This window comes from Panulirus ornatus, chromosome 44 (assembly GCF_036320965.1).
Source record: "Panulirus ornatus isolate Po-2019 chromosome 44, ASM3632096v1, whole genome shotgun sequence".
NCBI classification, from domain to species: domain Eukaryota; kingdom Metazoa; phylum Arthropoda; class Malacostraca; order Decapoda; family Palinuridae; genus Panulirus; species Panulirus ornatus.
This window is the reverse complement of record NC_092267.1, coordinates 185,048-203,064: the sequence shown is the minus strand read 5'-3', so window position 1 is coordinate 203,064 and position 18,017 is coordinate 185,048. Positions and strand designations below refer to the sequence as shown.

General features: G+C 41.7%; 1 protein-coding gene across 1 annotated transcript in view; it reads right to left on the bottom strand.

The window, feature by feature from the left end:
• Positions 1–437: 437 nt before the first annotated feature.
• LOC139762789 (isocitrate dehydrogenase [NAD] subunit beta, mitochondrial-like) overlaps positions 438–18,017 on the bottom strand; it is a 24,266-nt gene continuing 6,686 nt past the window's right edge. Inside the window, exon 2 of the mRNA XM_071687944.1 lies at positions 438–1,620. Coding sequence (XP_071544045.1) covers positions 661–1,620 — 960 coding nt within the window. The 3' untranslated portion in view covers positions 438–660. The remainder of the gene's footprint in view (positions 1,621–18,017) is intronic.

Genomic DNA, 18,017 nt, shown 5'->3' with positions numbered 1-18,017 from the left:
ATATATATATATATATATATATATATATATATATATAAGATCTCCCACTCAATTGCATTTTTTCCCTCCTAAAATCGTCCAAATGCCTCTCTCTTCTCTTTCTCTAATAATCTTATATATATATATATATATATATATATATATATATATATATATATATATATATATATATATATATATATATATATATATATATATATCTTTCATACTATTCGCCATTTCCCGCATTAGCGAGGTTGCGTTAAGAACAAAGGACTGGACCTTTGAGGGAATATCCTCAAATGGCCCCCTTCTCTGTCCCTTCTTTTGGAAAATTAAAAAAAAACGAGAGGGGAGGATTTCCAGCCCCCCGCTCCCTTCCCTTTTAGTCGCCTTCTACGACACGCAGGGAATACGTGGGAAGTATTCTTTCACCCCTATCCCCAGGGATAAATTCACTTTTATCTAGGAAATTAAATCTGCAGTAAAACAACTATAGGTTGACATGGCTTAATAATTGTGATATATCAAAGATTCTATTGCCTGTACATGAAGGATGAAATGGATATGATATCTGGGATGAAATTTTTCACTAAATGGGGCTAATACTACCAACTTCATTAAATCTTCAGGATCATAAGTTCATATTAGACATTTGAAAATGTGAAATTTCCTGCATTTTCAGTAATTCAAGCTGGCAATAACAGCCTGAGAAAAGTCAAAGGTTGTTGAATGGCCTCCCATATCCTTGGTCCGTACCCTTCCAACTCGAATAACACGATCAACAGCACTTTTTATCAAGTCCCCATAGTATTGGAGATTAATATGATTCAGCAAGTTTGCAGAAGCTAAAAGCATTGCAGTTGGATTGGCTACATTCTTACCCACAGCTTCACTAAACGTATGACGTGCTCCTGGCTCAAATACAACAGCATTGCTGGAATATGAAGCTCCAGCAACCACACCTGCACCACCCACCAGACCAGCAGCAAGATTATCCACAATGTTACCATAAAGGTTGGGGAGTACCAACACATCAAACTCATGAGGGTTGGACACCAGCTGCATTGTGCAGTTGTCGATGATCATATTGCTAAATTCTATATGAGGGTACATTGCAGCCACCTCTTCACACTGTCTGAGAAATAGTCCATCACCAAGCTTCATGATATTAGCCTTATGAACAGCTGTTACCCTCTTTCGTTCATATTTTGTAGCATAATCAAAGGCAAACTTGGCAATGCGTCGGCACTTCTCACGGGTCATGATCTTGAGACATTCAACAACTCCTGCTACACTCTCATGTTCAAGAGCAGAGTATTCACCTTCTGTCTGCTCACGAATGACAACCATATCCACATTCTTATGTCGAACGCTGAGACCATTCAAGGACTTGACATGAACAACATTGGCAAACAGATCCAGTTCATCTCTTAGCTTCATATAGAGGGTCTTGAGTTCTCCATCAGAGCTATGGTCAGGGGTGGCCAAAATGCCTTTCAGACAAATCCCATTGCGTCGGATACTTTCCACAACATCATCCAGACTATCTGACTTCCTTCCATACAACTCTGTTAGATAGTGTTCTTCAAAGTCGACAGGTACACCAGCATTTCTGAAGACGTCTAAAAAAACTATCGTCTAAAAAATCGTCCAAATGCCTCTCTCTTCTCTTTCACTAATAATCTTATATAATTCCCTAACCCTCTCACTTTGCACACCACCTCGAGCAAAACACCCTATATCTGCCACTCTATCATCAAACACATTCAACAAACCTTCAAAATACTCACTCCATCTCCTTCTCACATCACCACTACTTGTTATCACCTCCTCATTTGCGCCCTTCACTGAAGTTCCCATTTGCTCCCTTGTCTTACGCACTTTATTTACCTCCTTCCAGAACATCTTTTTATTCTCCCTAAAATTTAATGATACTCTCTCACCCCAACTCTCATTTGACCTTTTTTTCACCTCTTGCACCTTTCTCTTGACCTCCTGTCTCTTTCTTTTATACATCTCCCACTCAATTGCATTTTTTCCCTGCAAAAATCGTCCAAATGCCTCTCTCTTCTCTTTCACTAATACTCTTACTTCTTCATCCCACCACTCACTACCCTTTCTAATCAACCCACCTCCCACTCTTCTCATGCCACAAGCATCATTTGCGCAATCCATCACTGATTCCCTAAATACATCCCATTCCTCCCCCACTCCCCTTGCTTCCATTGTTCTCACCTTTTTCCATTCTGTACTCAGTCTCTCCTGGTACTTCCTCACACAGGTCTCCTTCTCAAGCTCACTTACTCTCACCACCCTCTTCACCCCAACATTCACTCTTCTTTTCTGAAAACCCATACAGATCTTCACCTTAGCCTCCACAAGATAATGATCAGACATCCCTCCAGTTGCACCTCTCAGCACATTAACATCCAAAAGTCTCTCTTTCGCACGCCTGTCAATTAACACGTAATCCAATAACGCTCTCTGGCCATCTCTCCTACTTACATAAGTATACTTATGTATATCTCGCTTTTTAAACCAGGTATTCCCAATCATCAGTCCTTTTTCAGCACATAAATCTACAAGCTCTTCACCATTTCCATTTACAACACTGAACACCCCATGTATACCAATTATTCCCTCAACTGCCACATTACTCACCTTTGCATTCAAATCACCCATCACTATAACCCGGTCTCGTGCATCAAAACCACTAACACACTCATTCAGCTGCTCCCAAAACACTTGCCTCTCTTGATCTTTCTTCTCATGCCCAGGTGCATATGCACCAATAATCACCCACCTCTCTCCATCAACTTTCAGTTTTACCCATATTAATCGAGAATTTACTTTCTTACACTCTATCACATACTCCCACAACTCCTGTTTCAGGAGTATTGCTACTCCTTCCCTTGCTCTTGTCCTCTCACTAACCCCTGACTTTACTCCCCAGACATTCCCAAACCACTCTTCCCCTTTACCCTTGAGCTTCGTTTCACTCAGAGCCAAAACATCCAGGTTCCTTTCCTCAAACATACTACCTATCTCTCCTTTTTTCACATCTTGGTTACATCCACACACATTTAGGCACCCCACTCTGAGCCTTCGAGGAGGATGAGCACTCCCCGCGTGACTCCTTCTTCTGTTTCCCATTTTAGAAAGTTAATACAAGGAGGGGAGGATTTCTGGCCCCCCGCTCCCGTCCCCTCTAGTCGCTTTCTACGACACGCGAGGAATACGTGGGAAGTATTCTTTCACCCCTATCCCCAGGGATAATATACATATATATATACATATACACTTACACACACATACACATACATACGCACATATACACACACACACACATACATATATATACATATGAAAAATGTAAGAAACAATTTAGAAAACTGAAACTTCTAGCTTGAAATGAATGGAAAAAAATGAATGTCACATAATGGTTCAACCTCTGGCTATGGAAAAAAGGAAATGTATAATTCATTTACACAAACGTCAATAGCAGTTCTCATCAATTTAACCACTGTATCAATAAGCTTCAATGTCAAAGCTACATTTTTTTCCAATTTCACTATTTTCCTTCACATTTTCAATTGTGTCTGAAGGTTCTACTTCAAGAGTGATTGTTTTTCCAGTAAGGGTCTTCACATCTTGGTTACATCCACACACATCCATTTTTTTGCTGGGTTGTGATGGTGAGTGACGGTCATGCGATGAGGGTTCCAGCAAGTGAAGTGGTGGAGCCGTCACTTTAGCGAGGCTTGTGTGAGGTGGGCAATCCTGGGGGTAGACCAGTCACCGTGTCTTGGTGTGGGAGGAAAGTTGTTAGAAGCAGTGAAAAGTTTTTATCGAGGATGTAAGGCATGTGTACGTGTAGGAAGAGAGGAAAGTGATTGGTTCTCAGTGAATGTAGGTTTGCGGCAGGGGTGTGTGATGTCTCCATGGTTGTTTAATTTGTTTATGGATGGGGTTGTTAGGGAGGTAAATGCAAGAGTTTTGGAAAGAGGGGCAAGTATGAAGTCTGTTGGGGATGAGAGAGCTTGGGAAGTGAGTCAGTTGTTGTTCGCTGATGATACAGCGCTGGTGGCTGATTCATGTGAGAAACTGCAGAAGCTGGTGACTGAGTTTGGTAAAGTGTGTGGAAGAAGAAAGTTAAGAGTAAATGTGAATAAGAGCAAGGTTATTAGGTACAGTAGGGTTGAGGGTCAAGTCAATTGGGAGGTGAGTTTGAATGGAGAAAAACTGGAGGAAGTGAAGTGTTTTAGATATCTGGGAGTGGATCTGGCAGCGGATGGAACCATGGAAGCGGAAGTGGATCATAGGGTGGGGGAGGGGGCGAAAATTCTGGGGGCCTTGAAGAATGTGTGGAAGTCGAGAACATTATCTCGGAAAGCAAAAATGGGTATGTTTGAAGGAATAGTGGTTCCAACAATGTTGTATGGTTGCGAGGCGTGGGCTATGGATAGAGTTGTGCGCAGGAGGATGGATGTGCTGGAAATGAGATGTTTGAGGACAATGTGTGGTGTGAGGTGGTTTGATCGAGTGAGTAACGTAAGGGTAAGAGAGATGTGTGGAAATAAAAAGAGCGTGGTTGAGAGAGCAGAAGAGGGTGTTTTGAAGTGGTTTGGGCACATGGAGAGAATGAGTGAGGAAAGATTGACCAAGAGGATATATGTGTCGGAGGTGGAGGGAACGAGGAGAAGAGGGAGACCAAATTGGAGGTGGAAAGATGGAGTGAAAAAGATTTTGTGTGATCGGGGCCTGAACATGCAGGAGGGTGAAAGGAGGGCAAGGAATAGAGTGAATTGGAGCGATGTGGTATACCGGGGTTGACGTGCTGTCAGTGGATTGAATCTAGGCATGTGAAGCGTCTGGGGTAAACCATGGAAAGCTGTGTAGGTATGTATATTTGCGTGTGTGGACGTATGTATATACATGTGTATGGGGGGGGGTTGGGCCATTTCTTTCGTCTGTTTCCTTGCGCTACCTCGCAAACGCGGGAGACAGCGACAAAGTATAAAAAAAAAAAAAAATATATATATATATATATATATATATATATATATATATATATATATATATATATATATATATATATATATATATATATATATATATATATATATATATATATATATATATATATATATATATATATATATAAGATTATTAGTGAAAGAGAAGAGAGAGGCATTTGGATGATTTTTGCAGGGTAAAAATGCAATTGAGTGGGAGATGTATTAAAGAAAGAGACAGGAGGTTAAGAGAAAGGTGCAAGAGGTGAAAAAGAGGGCAAATGAGAGTTGGGGTGAGAGAGTATCATTAAATTTTAGGGAGAATAAAAAGATGTTCTGGAAGGAGGTAAATAAAGTGAGTAAGATAAGGGAGCAAATGGGAACTTCAGTGAAGGGCTCAAATGGGGAGGTGATAACAAGTAGTGGTAGTGTGAGAAGGAGATGGAGTGAGTATTTTGAAGGTTTGTCGAATGTGTTTGATGATAGAGTGGCAGATAGAGGGTGTTTTGGTCGAGGTGGTGTGCAAAGTGAGAGGGTTAGGGAAAATGATTTGGTAAACAGAGAAGAGGTAGTAAAAGCTTTGCGGAAGATGAAAGCCGGCAAGGCAGCAGGTTTGGAAGGTATTGCGGTGGAATTTATCAAAAACGGGGTGACTATATTGTTGACTAGTTGGTAAGGTTATCTAATGTATGTATGACTCATGGTGAGGTGACTGAGGACTGGCGGAATGCGTGCATAGTGCCATTGTACAAAGGCAAAGGCGTTAAGAGTGAGTGCTCAAATTAGAGAGGTATAAGTTTGTTGATTATTCCTGGTAAATTATATGGGAGGGTATTGAGTTAGAGGGTGAAGGCATGTACAGAGCATCAGATTGGGGAAGAGCAGTGTGGTTTCAGAAGTGGTACAGGATGTGTGGATCAGGTGTTTGCTTTGAAGAATGTATGTGAGAAATACTTAGAAAAGCAAATGGATTTGTATGTAGCATTTATGGATCTGGAGAAGGCATATGATAGAGTTGATAGAAATGCTCTATGGAAGGTATTAAGAATATATGGTGTGGGAGCCAAGTTGTTAGAAGCAGTGAAAAGTTTTTATCGAGGATGTAAGGCATGTGTACGTGTAGGAAGAGAGGAAAGTGATTGGTTCTCAGTGAATGTAGGTTTGCGGCAGGGGTGTGTGATGTCTCCATGGTTGTTTAATTTGTTTATGGATGGGGTTGTTAGGGAGGTAAATACAAGAGATTTCGAAAGAAGGGCAAGTATGAAGACTGTTGGGGATGAGAGCGCTTGGGAAGTGAGTCAGTTGTTGTTCGCTGATGATACAGCGCTGGTGGCTGATTCATGTGAGAAACTGCAGAAGCTGGTGACTGAGTTTGGTAAAGTGTGTGAAAGAAGAAAGTTAAGAGTAAATGTGAATAAGAGGAAGGTTATTAGGTACAGTAGGGTTGAGGGTCAAGTCAATTGTGAGGTAAGTTTGAATGGAGAAAAACTGTAGGAAGTAAAGTGTTTTAGATATCTGGGAGTGGATCTGTCAGCGGATGGAACCATGGAAGCGGAAGTGAATCATAGGGTGGGGGAGGGCGCGAAAATCCTGGGAGCCTTGAAGAATGTGTGGAAGTCGAGAACATTATCTCGGAAAGCAAAAATGGGTATGTTTGAAGGAATAGTGGTTCCAACAATGTTGTATGGTTGCGAGGCGTGTGCTATGGATAGAGTTGTGCGCAGGAGGGTGGATGTGCTGGAAATGATATGTTTGAGGACAATGTGTTGTGTGAGGTGGTTTGATCGAGTAAGTAATGTAAGGGTAAGAGAAATGTGTGGAAATAAAAAGAGCATGGTTGAGAGAGCAGAAGAGGGTGTTTTGAAATGGTTTGGGCACATGTAGAAAATGAATGAGGAAAGATTGACCAAGAGGATATATATGTCGGAGGTAGAGGGAACGAGGAGAAGTGGGAGACCAAATTGGAGGTGGAAAGATGGAGTGAAAAAGATTTTGTGTGATCGAGGCCTAAACATGAAGGAGGGTGAAAGGAGGGCAAGGAATAGAGTGAATTGGATCGATGTGGTATACCGGGGTTGACGTGCTGTCAGTGGATTGAATCAGGGCATGTGAAGCGTCTGGGGTAAACCATGGAAAATTGTGTGGGGCCTGGATGTGGAAAGAGAGCTGTGGTTTCGGACATTATTGCATGACAGCTAGAGACTGAGTGTGAACGAATGGGGCCTTTGTTGTCTTTTCCTAGTGCTACCTCGCACACATGAGGGGGGAGGGGGATGGTATTCCATGTGTGGCGAGGTGGCGATAGGAATGAACAAAGGCAGACAGTGTGAATTATGTGCATGGGTATATATGTATGTGTCTGTGTGTTTATATATATGTGTACATTGAGATGTATAGGTATGTATATTTGAGTGTGTGGACGTGTATGTATATACATTGTGTATGGGGGTGGGTTGGGCCATTTCTTTCGTCTGTTTCCTTGCGCTACCTCGCAAACGCAGGACACAGCGACAAAGCAAAATAAATAGAAAATAAATAAATATATATATATATATATTGGAGTCATGTGAATTGGAGTCATGTGGTATACAGGGGTTGACGTGCTGTCAGTGGATTGAAGCAAGGCATGTGAAGCGTCTGGGGTGAACCATGGAAAGCTGTGTAGGTATGTATATTTGCGTGTGTGGACGAGTGTATGTACATGTGTATGGGGGGGGGGCCATTTCTTTCGTCTGTTTCCTTGCGCTACCTCGCAAACGCGGGAGACAGCGACAAAGTATAAAAAAAAAAAAAAAAAAATATATATATATATATATATATATATATATATATATATATATATATATATATATATATATATATATATATATATATATATATATATATATATATATATATATATATATATATATGTATATACATACACGTCCACACACGCAAATATACATACCTACACAGCTTTCCATTGTTTACCCCAGACGCTTCACATGCCCTGACTCAATCCACTGACAGCACGTCAACCCCGGTATACCACATCGATCCAATTCACTCTATTCCTTGCCCTCCTTTCATCCTCCTGCATGTTCAGGCCGCGATCACACAAAATCTTTTTCACTCCATCTTTCCACTTCCAATTTGGTCTCCCACTTCTCCTCGTTCCCTCAACCTCCGACACATATATCCTCTTGGTCAATCTCTCCTCACTCATTCTCTCCATGTACCCAAACCATTTCAAACCACCCTCTTCTGCTCTCTCAACCACGCTCTTTTTATTTCCACACATCTCTCCTACCCTTACGTTACTTGCTCGATCAAACCACCTCACACCACATATTGTCCTCAAACATCTCATTTCCACCACAGCCATCCTCCTGCGCACAACTCTATCCATAGCCCAGGCCTCGCAACTATACAACATTGTTGGAACCACTATTCCTTCAAACATACACATTTTTGCTTTCCGAGATAATGTTCTCGACTTCCACACATTCTTCAAGGCTCCCAGGATTTTCGCCTCTCCCCCACCCTATGATCCACTTCCGCTTCCATGGTTCCATCCGCTGCCAGATTCACTCCCAGATATCTAAAACACTTTACTTCATACAGTTTTGCTCCATTCAAACTTACCTCCCAATTGACTTGACCCTCAACCCTACTGTACCTAATAACCTTGCTCTTATTCACATTTACTCTTAACTTTCTTCTTTCACACACTTTACCAAACTCAGTCACCAGCTTCTGCAATTTCTCACATGAATCAGCCACCAGCGCTGTATCATCAGCGAACAACAACTGACCCACTTCCCAAGCTCTCTCATCCCCAACAGACTTCATACTTGCCCCTCCTTCCAAAACTCTTGCATTTACCTCCCTAACAACCCAATCCATAAATAAATGAAACAACCATGGAGACATCACACTCCCCTGCCGAAAACCTAGATTCAATGAGAACCAATCACTTTCCTCTCTTCCTACACGTACACATGCCTTAAATCCTCGATAAAAACTTTTCACTGCTTCTAACAAATTGCCTCACACACCATATATTCTTAACACCTTCCACAGAGCATCTCTATCAACTCTATCATATCACTTCTCCAGATCCATAAATGCTACATACAAATCCATTTGCTTTTCTAAGTATTTCTCATATACATTCTTCAAAGCAAACACCTGATCCACAAATCCTCTACCACTTCTGAAACCACACTGCTCTTCCCCAATCTGATGCTCAGTACATGCCTTCAACCTCTCAATCAATACCTTCCCATATAATTTACCAAGAATACTCAACAAACTTATACCTCTGTAATTTGAGCACTCACTCTTATCCCCTTTGCCTTTGTACAATGGCACTATGCACGCATTCCGCCAATCCTCAGGCACCTCACCATGAGTCATACATACATTAAATAACCTTACCAACCAGTCAATAATACAGTCACCCCCTTTTTTAATAAATTCCACTGCATTACCATCCAAACCTGCTGCCTTGCCGGCTTTCATCTTCCGCAAAGCTTTTAGTACCTCTTCTCTGTTTACCAAATCATTTTCCCTAACCCTCTCACTTTGCACACCACCTCGCCCAAAACACCCTATATCTGCCACTCTATCATCAAACACATTCAACAAACTTTCAAAATACTCACTCCATCTCCTTCTTACATCACCACTACTTGTTATCACCTCCACATTTGCGCCCTTCACCGAAGTTCCCATTTGCTACCTTGTCTTACGCACTTTATTTACCTCCTTCCAGAACATCTTTTCATTCTCACTAAAATTTAATGATACTCTCTCACCCCAACTCTCATTTGCCCTCTTTTTCACCTCTTGCACCTTTCTCTTGACCTCCTGTTTCTTTCTTTTATACATCTCCCACTCAATTTCATTTTTTCCCTGCAAAAATCGTCCAAATGCCTCTCCCTTCTCTTTCACTAATAATCTTACTTCTTCATCCCACCACTCACTACCCTTTCTAATCAACCCACCTCCCACTCTTCTCATGCCACAAGCATCTTTTGCGCAAGCCATCACTGATTCCCTAAATACATCCCATTCCTCCCTCACTCCCCTTACTTCCATTATTCTCACCTTTTTCCATTCTGTACTCAGTCTCTCCTGGTACTTCCTCACACAAGTCTCCTTCCCAAGCTCACTTACTCTCACCACCCTCTTCACCCCAACATTCACTCTTCTTTTCTGAAAACCCATACAAATCTTCACCTTAGCCTCCACAAGATAATGATCAGACATCCCTCCAGTTGCACCTCTCAGCACATTAACATCCAAAAGTCTCTCTTTCGCGCACCTGTCAATTAACACGTAATCCAATAACGCTCTCTGGCCATCTCTCCTACTTACATACGTATACTTATGTATATCTCGCTTTTTAAACCAGGTATTCCCAATCACCAGTCCTTTTTCAGCACATAAATCTACAAGCTCTTAACCATTTTCATTTACAACACTGAACACAACATGTATACCAATTATTCCCCCAACTGCCACATTACTCACCTTTGCATTCAAATCACCCATCACTATAACCCGGTCTCGTGCATCAAAACCACTAACACACTCATTCAGCTGCTCCCAAAACACTTGCCTCTCATGATCTTTCTTCTCATGTCCAGGTACATATGCACCAATAATCACCCATCTCTCTCCCTCAACTTTCAGTTTTACCCATATTAATCGAGAATTTATTTTCCTACATTCTATCACATTCTCCCACAACTCCTGTTTCAGGAGTACTGCTACTCCTTCCCTTGCTCTTGTCCTCTCACTAACCCCTGACTTTACTCCCAAGACATTCCCAAACCACTCTTCCCTTTTACCCTTGAGCTTCGTTTCACTCAGAGCCAAAACATCCAGGTTCCTTTCCTCAAACATACTACCTATCTCTCCTTTTTTCACATCTTGGTTACATCCACACACATTTAGACACCCCAGTCTGAGCCTTCGAGGAGTATGAGCACTCCCCGCGTGACTCCTTCTTCTGTTTCCCATTTTAGAAAGTTAAAAAATAAAAGGAGGAGAGGATTTCTGGCCCCTCCCCTCCCGTCCCCTCTAGTCGCCTTCTACGACACGCGAGGAATGCGTGGGAAGTATTCTTTCACCCCTATCCCCAGGTATAATATATATATATATATATATATATATATATATATATATATATATCTTCCGCAAAGCTTTTACTACCTCTGTTTGGATGGTATTGCAGTGGAATTTATTAAGAAAGGGGGTGACTGTATTGTTGACTGGTTGGTAAGGTTATTTAATGTATGTATGACTCATGGTGAGGTGCCTGAGGATTGGCGGAATGCGTGCGTAGTGCCATTGTACAAAGGCAAAGGGGATAAGAGTGAGTGCTCAAATTACAGAGGTATAAGTTTGTTGAGTATTCCTGGTAAATTATATGGGAGGGTATTGATTGAGAGGGTGAAGGCATGTACAGAGCATCAGATTGGGGAAGAGCAGTGCGGTTTCAGAAGTGGTAGAGGATGTGTGGATCAGGTGTTTGCTTTGAAGAATGTATGTGAGAAATACTTAGAAAAGCAAATGGATTTGTATGTAGCATTTATGGATCTGGAGAAGGCATATGATAGAGTTGATAGAGATGCTCTGTGGAAGGTATTAAGAATATATGGTGTGGGAGGCAAGTTGTTAGAAGCAGTGAAAAGTTTTTATCGAGGATGTAAGGCATGTGTACGTGTAGGAAGAGAGGAAAGTGATTGGTTCTCAGTGAATGTAGGTTTGCGGCAGGGGTGTGTGATGTCTCCATGGTTGTTTAATTTGTTTATGGATGGGGTTGTAAGGGAGGTAAATGCAAGAGTCCTGGAAAGAGGGGCAAGTATGAAGTCTGTTGGGGATGAGAGAGCTTGGGAAGTGAGTCAGTTGTTGTTCGCTGATGATACAGCGCTGGTGGCTGATTCATGTGAGAAACTGCAGAAGCTGGTGACTGAGTTTGGTAAAGTGTGTGGAAGAAGAAAGTTGAGAGTAAATGTGAATAAGAGCAAGGTTATTAGGTACAGTAGGGGTGAGGGTCAAGTCAATTGGGAGGTGAGTTTGAATGGAGAAAAACTGGAGGAAGTGAAGTGTTTTAGATATCTGGGAGTGGATCTGTCAGCGGATGGAACCATGGAAGCGGAAGTGGATCATAGGGTGGGGGAGGGGGCGAAAATTTTGGGAGCCTTGAAAAATGTGTGGAAGTCGAGAACATTATCTCGGAAAGCAAAAATGGGTATGTTTGAGGAATAGTGGTTCCAACAATGTTGTATGGTTGCGAGGCGTGGGCTATGGATAGAGATGTGCGCAGGAGGATGGATGTGCTGGAAATGAGATGTTTGAGGACAATGTGTGGTGTGAGGTGGTTTGATCGAGTAAGTAACGTAAGGGTAAGAGAGATGTGTGGAAATAAAAAGAGCGTGGTTGAGAGAGCAGAAGAGGGTGTTTTGAAATGGTTTGGGCACATGGAGAGAATGAGTGAGGAGAGATTGACCAAGAGGATATATGTGTCGGAGGTGGAGGGAACGAGGAGAAGAGGGAGACCAAATTGGAGGTGGAAAGATGGAGTGAAAAGATTTTGTGTGATCGGGGCCTGAACATGCAGGAGGGTGAAAGGAGGGCAAGAATAGAGTGAATTGGAGTCATGTGGTATACAGGGGTTGACGTGCTGTCAGTGGATTGAAGCAAGGCATGTGAAGCGTCTGGGGTAAACCATGGAAGCTGTGTAGGTATGTATATTTGCGTGTGTGGACGTGTGTATGTACATGTGAATGGGGGGGGGGGGGTTGGGCCATTTCTTTCGTCTGTTTCCTTGCGCTACCTCGCAAACGCGGGAGACAGCGACAAAGTATAAAAAAAAAAAAAAAAAAAAAAAAAAATATATATATATATATATATATATATATATATATATATATATATATATATATATATATATATATATATATATATATATATATATATATATATAAGGCGACTAAAAGGGGAGGGAGCGGGGGGCTGGAATTCCTCCCCTCTCTTTTTCTTTTTTTAAATTTTCCAAAAGAAGGAACAGAGGGGGGCCAGGTGAGGATATTCCAAAAAAGGCCCAGTCCTCTGTTCTTAGCGCTACCTCGCTAATGCGGGAAATGGCGAATAGTTTAAAAAAAAAAAAAATATATATGAAAATATACATACACATACATACGCACATATATACACACACACACATATACATATATATACATATGAAAAATATAAGAAACAATTTAGAAAACTGAAACTTCTAGCTTGAAGTGAAATGAAAAAATGAATGTCACATAATGGTTCAACCTCTGGCTATGGAAAAGGGAGATGTATACATATATATATATATATATATATATATATATATATATATATATATATATATATATATATATATATATATATATATATATATATATATATATATATATATATATTATTTACTATTATACTTTGTCGCTGTCTCCCGCGTTTGCGAGGTAGCGCAAGGAAACAGACGAAAGAATTGCCCCCCCCCCATACACATGTATATACATACGTCCACACACGCAAATATACACACCTACACAGCTTTCCATGGTTTACCCCAGACGCTTCATATGCCTTGATTCAATCCACTGACAGCACGTCAACCCTGCATGTTCAGGCCCCGATCACACAAAATCTTTTTCACTCCATCTTTCCACCTCCAATTTGGTCTCCCTCTTCTCCTCGTTCCCTCCACCTCCGACACATATATCCTCTTGGTCAATCTTTCCTCACTCATTCTCTCCATGTGCCCAAACCACTTCAAAACACCCTCTTCTGCTCTCTCAACCACGCTCTTTTTATTTCCACACATCTCTCTTACCCTTACGTTACTCACTCGATCAAACCACCTCACACCACACATTGTCCTCAAACATCTCATTTCCAGCACATCCATCCTCCTGCGCACAACTCTATCCATAGCCCACGCCTCGCAACCATACTACATTGTTAGAACCACTATTCCTTCAAACATACCCATTTTTGCTTTCCGAGATAATGTTCTCGACTTCCACACATTCTTCAAGGCTCCCAGAATTTTCGCCCCCTCCCCCACCCTATGATCCACTTCCGCTTCCATGTTTCCATCCGCTGCCAGATCCACTCCCAGATATCTAAAACACTTCACTTCCTCCAGTTTTTCTCCATTCAAACTCACCTCCCAATTGACTTGATCCTCAACCCTACTGTACCTAATAACCTTGCTCTTTTTCACATTTACTCTTAACTTTCTTCTTCCACACACTTTACCAAACTCAGTCACCAGCTTCTGCAGTTTCTCACATGAATCAGCCACCAGCGCTGTATCATATATATATATATATGTGAATAAGAGCAAGGTTATTAGGTACAGTAGGGTTGAGGGTCAAGTCAATTGGTAAGTAAGCTTGAATGGAGAAAAACTGTAAGAAGTGAAGTGCTTTAGATATCTGGGATTGGATCTGGCAGAGGATGGAACCATGGAAGCGGAAGTGAATCATAGGGTGGGTGAGGGGACGAAAATTTTGGGAGCCTTGAAGAATGTTTGGAAGTCGAGAACATTATCTCGAAAAGCAAAAATGGGTATGTTTGAAGGAATAGTGGTTCCAACAATGTTTTATGGTTGCGAGGCGTGGGCTATGGATAGAGTTGTGCGCAGGAGGGTGGATATGCTGGAAATTAGATGTTTGAGGACAATATGTGATATGAGGTGGTTTGATCGAGTAAGTAATGTAAGGGTAAGACAGATGTGTGGAAATAAAAAGAGCGTGGTTGACAGAGCAGAAGAGAGTGTTTTGAAATGGTTTGGTCACATGGAGAGAATGAGTGAGGAAAGATTGACAGAGAGGATATATGTGTCAGAGGTGGAGGGAACGAGGAGAAGTGGGAGACCAAACTGGAGGTGGAAAGATGGAGTGAAAAAGATTTTGAGTGATCGGGGCCTGAACATGCAGCAGGGTGAAAGGCGTGCAAGGAATACAGTTAATTGGAACGATGTGGTATACCGGGGTCGACGTGCTGTCAATGGATTGAACCAGGGCATGTGAAGCGTCTGGGGTAAACCATGGAAAGTGTGTTAGGCCTGGATATGGAAAGGGAGCTGTGGTTTTCGGTGCATTCTTACATGACAGCTAGAGACTGAGTGTGAACGAATGGGGCCTTCGGTGTCTTTTCCTAGCGCTACCTCGCACATATGAGGGGGGGGAGGGGGTTGTTGTTCCATGTGTGGCGAAGTGGCGATGGGAACGAATAAAGGCAAACAGTATGAATTATGTACATGTGTATATATGTATATGTCTGTGTGTGTATATATATGTGTACATTGAGATGTATAGGTATGTATATTTGCGTGTGTGGACGTGTATGTATATACATGTGTATGTGGGTGGGTTGGGCCATTCTTTCGTCTGTTTCCTTGCGCTACCTCGCTAACGCGGAGACAGCGACAAATCAAAAATATAAATATATATATATATATATATATATATATATATATATATATATATATATATATATATTTTCTTTTTTTTTTTTTTTGCTTTGTCGCTGTCTACAGCGTTTGCGAGGTAGCGCAAGGAAACAGACGAAAGAAATGGCCAAACCCACCCCAATACACATGTATATACATACACGTCCACACACGCAAATATACATACCTACACAGCTTTCCATGGTTTACCCCAGACGCTTCACATGCCCTGATTCAATCCACTGACAGCACGTCAACCCCGGTATACCACATCGATCCAATTCACCTTATTCCTTGCCCTCCTTTCACCCTCCTGCATGTTCAGGCCCCGATCACACAAATCTTTTTCACTCCATCTTTCCACCTCCAATTTGGTCTCCCACTTCTCGTTCCCTCCACCTCCGACACATATATCCTCTTGGTCAATCTTTCCTCACTCATTCTCTCCATGTGCCCAAACCATTACAAAACACCCTTTTCTGCTCTCTCAAACGCGCTCTTTTTATTTCCATACATCTCTCTTACCCTTACGTTACTTACTCGATCAAACCACCTCACACCACACATTGTCCTCAAACATCTCATGTCCAGCACATCCACCCTCCTGAGCACAACCCTATCCATAGCCCACGCCTCGCAACCATACAACATTGTTGGAACCACTATTCCTTCAAACATACCCATTTTTGCTTTCCGAGATAATGTTCTCGACTTCCACACATTCTTCAAGGCTCCCAGGATTTTCGCCCCCTCCCCCATTCTATGATCCACTTCCGCTTCCATGGTTCCATCCGCTGCCAGATCCACTCCCAGATATCTAAAACACTTTACTTCCTCCAGTTTCTCTCCATTCAAACCTACCTCCCAATTGACTTGACCCTCAACCCTACTGTACCTAATAACCTTGCTCTTATTCACATTTACACTTAACTTTCTTCTTTCACACACTTTAACAAACTCAGTCACCAGCTTCTGCAGTTTCTCACATGAATCAGCCACCAGCGCTGTATCATCAGCGAAAAACAACTGACTCACTTCCCAAGCTCTCTCATCCACAACAGACTTCATACTTGCCCCTCTTTCCAAAACTCTTGCATTCACCTCCCTAACCACCCCATCCATAAACAAATTAAACAACCATGGAGACATCACACACCCCTGCCGCAAACCTACATTCACTGAGAACTAATCACTTTCCTCTCTTCCTACACGTACACATGCCTTACATCCTCGATAAAAACATTTCACTGCTTCTAACAACTTTCCTCCCACACCATATATTCTTCATACCTTCCACAGAGAATCTCTGTCAACTCTATCATATGCCTTCTCCAGATCCATAAATGCTACATACAAATCCATTTGCTTTTCTAAGTATTTATCACATACATTCTTCAAAGCAAACACCTGATCCACACATCCTCTACCACTTCTGAAACCACACTGCTCTTCCCCAATCTGATGCTCCTTACATGCCTTCACCCTCTCAATCAATACCCTCCCATATAATTTACCAGGAATACTCAACAAACTTATACCACTGTAATTTGAGCACTCACTCTTATTCCCTTTGCCTTTGTACAATGGCACTATGCACGCATTCCGCCAATCCTTAGGCACCTCACTCTGAGTCATACATACATTAAATAACCTTACCAACCATTCAACAACACAGTCACCCCCTTTCTTAATAAATTCCACTGCAATACCATCCAAACCTGCTGCCTTCCCGGCTTTCATCTTCCGCAAAGCTTTTAGTACCTCTTCTCTGTTTAACAAATCATTTTCCCTAACCCTCTCACTTTGCACACCACCTCGACCAAAACACCCTATATCTGCCACTCTATCATCAAACACATTCAACAAACCTTCAAAATACTCACTCCAACTCCTTCTCACATTACCACTACTTGTTATCACCTCCCCATTTGCGCCCTTCAATGAAGTTCCCATTTGCTCCCTTGTCTTACGCACTTTATTTACCTCCTTCCAGAACATCTTTTTATTCTCCCTAAAATTTAATGATACTCTCTCACCCCAACTCTCATTTGCCCTCTTTTTTACCTCTTGCACCTTTTTCTTGACCTCCTGTCTGTTTCTTTTATATATCTCCCACTCAATTGCATTTTTTCCCTGCAAAAATCGTCCAAATGCCTCTCTCTTCTCTTTTACTAATAATCTTACTTCTTTATCCCACTACTCACTACCCTTTCTAATCAACCCACCTCCCACTCTTCTCATGCCACAAGCATCTTTTGCGCAATCCATCACTGATTCCCTAAATACATCCCATTCCTCCCCCACTCCCCTTACTTCCATTGTTCTCACCTTTTTCTATTCTGTACTCAGTTTCTCCTGGTACTTCCTCACACAAGTCTCCTTCCCAAGCTCACTTACTCTCACCACCCTCTTCACCCACAAGTTATCTTGTGGAGGATAAGGTGAAGATTTGTAAGGGTTTTCAGAAAAGAAGAGTGAATATATATATATATATATATATATATATATATATATATATATATATATAT